General features: G+C 29.7%; 1 protein-coding gene across 1 annotated transcript; it reads left to right on the top strand.

Annotated features, from left to right (window-relative positions):
• Window positions 1–2,171: 2,171 nt before the first annotated feature.
• On the top strand, window positions 2,172–3,921 carry LOC107406451 (uncharacterized). The gene is made up of 2 exons (XM_016013572.4): window positions 2,172–3,440; window positions 3,669–3,921. Exons 1-2 carry the CDS (start codon window positions 2,480–2,482, stop codon window positions 3,746–3,748), a joined length of 1,041 nt encoding a protein of 346 aa, XP_015869058.3. The 5' UTR covers window positions 2,172–2,479; the 3' UTR covers window positions 3,749–3,921.
• The last annotated feature ends 1,199 nt before the right edge of the window (window positions 3,922–5,120 follow it).

The raw sequence follows: 5,120 nt of genomic DNA, 5'->3' as shown, positions 1-5,120 counted from the left end.
AAGGACTTCTGGATAATTTTTTAAACTCAAAATGTAGGGATGAGGGTCCAAGTCCTATTGTTAGCTACCCAAATAAAAGCAATACTAATTTTCTCTCCTTTGTACACTTATAATCATTGAATTTGATACCCAATTTGCTGTCACACATTGTATTATTGGCAAGCAAACTAAATTTTTTTTAAAAAAATGTATTATGAAGAATCAATTATGATTTCAAAATAATTGTATTTAGTGACAATATATATATATAAGATTTTTTTATTTTTATTTTTTAAAGAGAAAAGCAATTCATTAATTTACAAAAAGGAGCAATTAAAAAAAGAAAAAATTAGGTTAATATGTAGCAAAATACTAATTATAATTTGGTAGGACAACTTAGGCAAATAAAAACGAAACCCATAACAAAAAAGATAGCCACCTAATGAAACCTTGATCCCTCTAATTAAATGACAAACATAGCAGCTTATGACCTTAAAAAACCATAAATCAGTTTGCAAATAAAATGCTTTGTTTTTCTAATAGCATCCCATTTAATTTTTTTCCTCCTTTTTGCATCTTAATTTTTTTGCTAGCCTATTACATTGGATTTAAATTCTTGCTCCAAATCCTCTTTTAATTTTTTGCTTCTTAAATCTAATTTTTCAGTTAGAATGTCAACCAAATACAATATTGACACTTCACCAAAGGAAGCAATTAGAGAACCATCTTTTTATATTCCTTCCAACTTAATCTATATGTATATTAAATCCTTTTATATTTATATTCCTACTAACTTGATCAAATATTAATAAATGTCACCTCATTTTGGGAAACCTTTTTAACTAAAATCTCAAGATTAGGAGTCTCCATACCTGCTGCATGATACCTCATCATCATCTTTATACCTTTAGGTTGTGGGCCCATTGATCCCATCTAACCCAAATTGGACCCCACCACTACTCCAAAATTGGCTTGGCTTGGGTTATTAACTAGGCTTGGCTAGACTTAACTTCTATGTGATCAAAATTTTATAATAATACCATGTCATCTATATATTTACATCTATAATAATACCTTAAATAAAGTAGACAGATTTTACAAATTAATTATTGAATGTTTGATATGAGTGATTTTTTTTTTCTTTTGTTGGGTAACGGATATACAATATTCACTGTATTCGTTTTTGTATTGTATTGTACATGAATTATTATCGACATTATATAATATGTCTATCTAGGATTATAAATTAGATGGTATATATATAAGCACCAATCATTATGACAAAAATGGGTAAAAAAAACAAAAAAAGGGTAAATGTCCAATGGACCGACCTTTCCATGTAAGTGATTTTCTTGTCAAACAGATGGTTAGGATTTTTAAAAAAAGAAATGATGGGTTGATTATTAATTCTTATAATTAATTATTTGATAGAAGAAGGTAACCCAACTTTCATCTATCCCATCTGTATTTAATCCAAATTTTTCAATTTTCTTTTGCAGTTATTATTATATTTTTTCTTGCAAGCTAAGAATCACAGTCACTTACCAGCAGTTACCACGTGGAACATATCAAAATATAGAGGTTTTTTTTTTATTATTATTATTATTTTTTTTTAAATGAGAATAAAAAATTATAGTTATAGCTTTACTTTAAACAGCATGATTCCCAATATCTATTTTTTCCTCTTATTTTGGAATTTCAGTTTTTTTTTTTTTTTTTTTAATTTGTGCTGAATTTTCAATTACCAATTGTACATTATTCTCTCTGCTCTAAAATGTAATAGTTTTTAAAGATTTTCCTTTTGGTTTTCTTCCTGAATCAACACAAAAAGGGAAAAAGATTAGAAAATCTTAAAGCAAAAGATTAGTATTAAGATTGAATGGATGAAGAGCCCACAAGAAAAGATGAATATATATTTTTTTTCAGTGGACTGAGACAAGCAAAAACAAATGAAAATGGTGTGAAATACAAGCAACCCAAAAAAGAAGCCCTTTTTTTTTAGCATTGATGAAAAGCCAAGCCATTAAAGAAAAATATTATTTTATTTCCTTTTAAAAAATTTGTACATCAAGAAAAAGGTGTTCCTTTTCACGCCCTTCTTAGCCAACTAGAGAAAAGGTGTTTTTGAAGATTACAATTCAAAAAACTCCAAAAGAGTCCAAAGAGTTTTCTTTTGATAAAAACAACATATACTCAAAGCAACGACTCCAACTCTCCAAACTTTGTTAGCTTATTAGTTGTTGGCCAATCCATTCATACAAAACACCAAACTCCATTGTTCTATCTCTCTAACCAACCATATTGTACATTTTAGAAAGAAGGGAAAAAAAAAAAAAAAAAAAAAAAACCTAATTTTATTTTTATTTATTCCTTTTTTTTTAAAAACTCCAAATTAGGAGAAAACTTCTATGCGTTACAGTCTCTTATACCTTCCCTCTCATATACATACACACACCTATTGGTGACGAACCCATTTTTCTATATCCCCATCTCCCTTGTAATGCAAGAGAAGAAGGAGAAGAAGATCAAGATCAAAAACCAAACAATTCCAATGGAGAAAACTTTCAAGATTATGAGAAAATCAATCTACACTTTCCTTCAGAACTACCACCATTTCACAACTCTAGCAGCTCTTCTAGCTCTGCCTTTCTCTGCTTCAATCCTCCTTTCACAAGCTTTTCTGCCTTCTTCTTCATCTTCTCTCATCCCCACCATATACAGTCGCCTCCAAAACCTCTTCGATGCAGCTGGTTTCCCACCATCTTCAGAATTCTTCACTATTCTCAATCTGAAACTCTCCCAGACAATCTCTTCCTCCATTTTCACATTCCCTTTCACTCTCACTTTCCTCCTCATATCCAAAGCCTTTGTCATCCAATTCTTCAATAACACCCAAAAAAGACAACCTCTTTCACAATCCTTTTTCTCAACCATTGCTCTTTACAACCCACTTCTCGTTACCTATATCTGCAACTCAATCTTGATCCTCTCAGCAAATGCAACGGTTTTCACAGTCCTTTTCTTTGCATTCAATGTTCTTGATGGGTTTGGATTCTATTCATCAAACAGCCTTCTCTTCCTCTCAGCAGCTGCTGCTGTTCTATATTCCATAGTCCTTGCAAATGCTCTGATAATTGGCAATTTGGCACTGGTTTTGTCTGGGATGGAGAGGTCTGGTGGGTACATGGCAATTCTCAAAGCATGTGTTATGATTAGGGGAAGGACTTCAACTGCTTTGTCTTTGGCTCTGCCTTTGAATTTTGGTTTGGCTGCCATTGAGGCATTGTTCCAATTCAGGGTTGTCAGAGCTTTCAATGTTGATGGGAAATTTGGGCCTTCGATGGTTTTTGAAGGTGTTTTCATTGCCTATTTGTATTCAATTGTGGTTGTTCTTGATACAGTTGTGAGCTGCTTGTTCTTCAAAAGCTGCAAGGTTGGTTCTTTGATGGAGGATCAAGAAGGTATCAATGCTATAAACTCATCCTTTAATGGCTTCAAATATGAAGGTTATGAGGAAGAAAACTGTGGTTTGAAGAGATTGGAAGAAATTCTTTAGAGTTGAAATTGGGAAAAATTCAATTCTAATTCTTCATTTTGTAAAGGGAAGCACATAGATTTCAAAACAAAATGATTATTTGTTTCTTTTTTCTTTTTTTTTTCAAAAAAAATGTTGGTTTCTCTTGTGCTAGGAGACCTACCAAGGCAAATTCCTCGTCTCCAAACAAACAAGATCCAAAATTGGTATAGGACCTCAAAAGGAAGCAAATAGTATAAAGAAAATTGTACACAATGTAGTTTCTTCTTCTTCTTCTTCTTCTTCTTCTTCTTCTTCTTCTTCTTCTTCCTCTTTTTTTATTTTTTATTTTATTTTTTTATTTTTTTTGTCAATTAGATTGGCATCCTTTGTAGTGTTCATGATATATTCATAAGCTCTTTGAATTAGTTTCGTGTTTGGGATGTAAAATGAAATAACAAGGTTTTCATCAGACTCCTTTTTACGCAAAAATGAAACACATATAAAAATTTGAAATTACAATTTTAATGTTTAGTTTGTTGGATTAGAGCTTTACTTTTCTACCTCTTTTCATAAGTTTTAACTTTAAAAAATAAAAAAAATAGAGGATATTGACATTTTATGGACTTTTATGCCTTCTGAAAGATATCGACATTTTATGGACTTTTATGCCTTCTGAAATATTGACATTTTAACTTTAACTCATAAAAAATTAAAATATATATACATAGATCCATTATTTTAGGTTATGGAGTTTTTTTGGATTTGTACCAAAAAAAGTTAGGATTCATTTTGACTTTGTATTAGAAAAATGTAGACCAAGCCGTCCTGAGAATCTGGAAAGTTATATTTGATAAGATTTATTGTGGACAAGGGAATGCAAGTTAAGCATTTTACTCCACCTTCTAAGAACAGAGTCCATGGGAAAAATGAAAAAAATATTAAATTCTATTTTATCATATTTTTCAAAAATTTTCTAAAACTGCAGCACAAATACAAAATATATTGTAAAGTAATATATATATATATATATAGATTGCAAGGAAGAACAACAAATTTGAGTTTACAAGAACTAATAAAAATAAAAATAAAAACCATTTCAATGAAATTAATAGATTTCCTGAGTTATCTTATTTGATTTCTGGAAAATAAGCATGAGCATAGACCCTTATTTGATTTCTGAAAAATAAGCATGAGCACACGTCAATCCTATCATGTTATCTATCCTAATCATTCTATCCTAATATTTTAAGACATATATTAATTAGTACAGTAATAAAATATATATATATATACATATATTTTGTTGTTTTACAATTTTTTTTTTGGGGAAAAAGCATTGTATATATGTACCTTAAGTTCTTACTTTTAAAAATTGTATCTGTAGCTAATAGAATATGGTTGTTTTAAACAATTTAATAATAAAATCTCGGTTAGTGGGGTTATTTGAAAGAGGGTTTGCTGTAAGTTACTTTTTTTTAAAAAACAAAAATTGAGGATATAAAATTGTATGAAAATATTTATTTATCTAATTGAATAGACAAATTTTTTTAAGAAGATGGAATTGGATCTCTTTAATTTTGGTAGGATTTATGCCAAATCATTGCTGTCAAATAATGAAAGAATT

This window comes from Ziziphus jujuba, chromosome 2, assembly GCF_031755915.1.
Source record: "Ziziphus jujuba cultivar Dongzao chromosome 2, ASM3175591v1".
Lineage (NCBI taxonomy): Eukaryota > Viridiplantae > Streptophyta > Magnoliopsida > Rosales > Rhamnaceae > Ziziphus > Ziziphus jujuba.
This window is presented reverse-complemented; position numbering and strand designations above follow the sequence as displayed.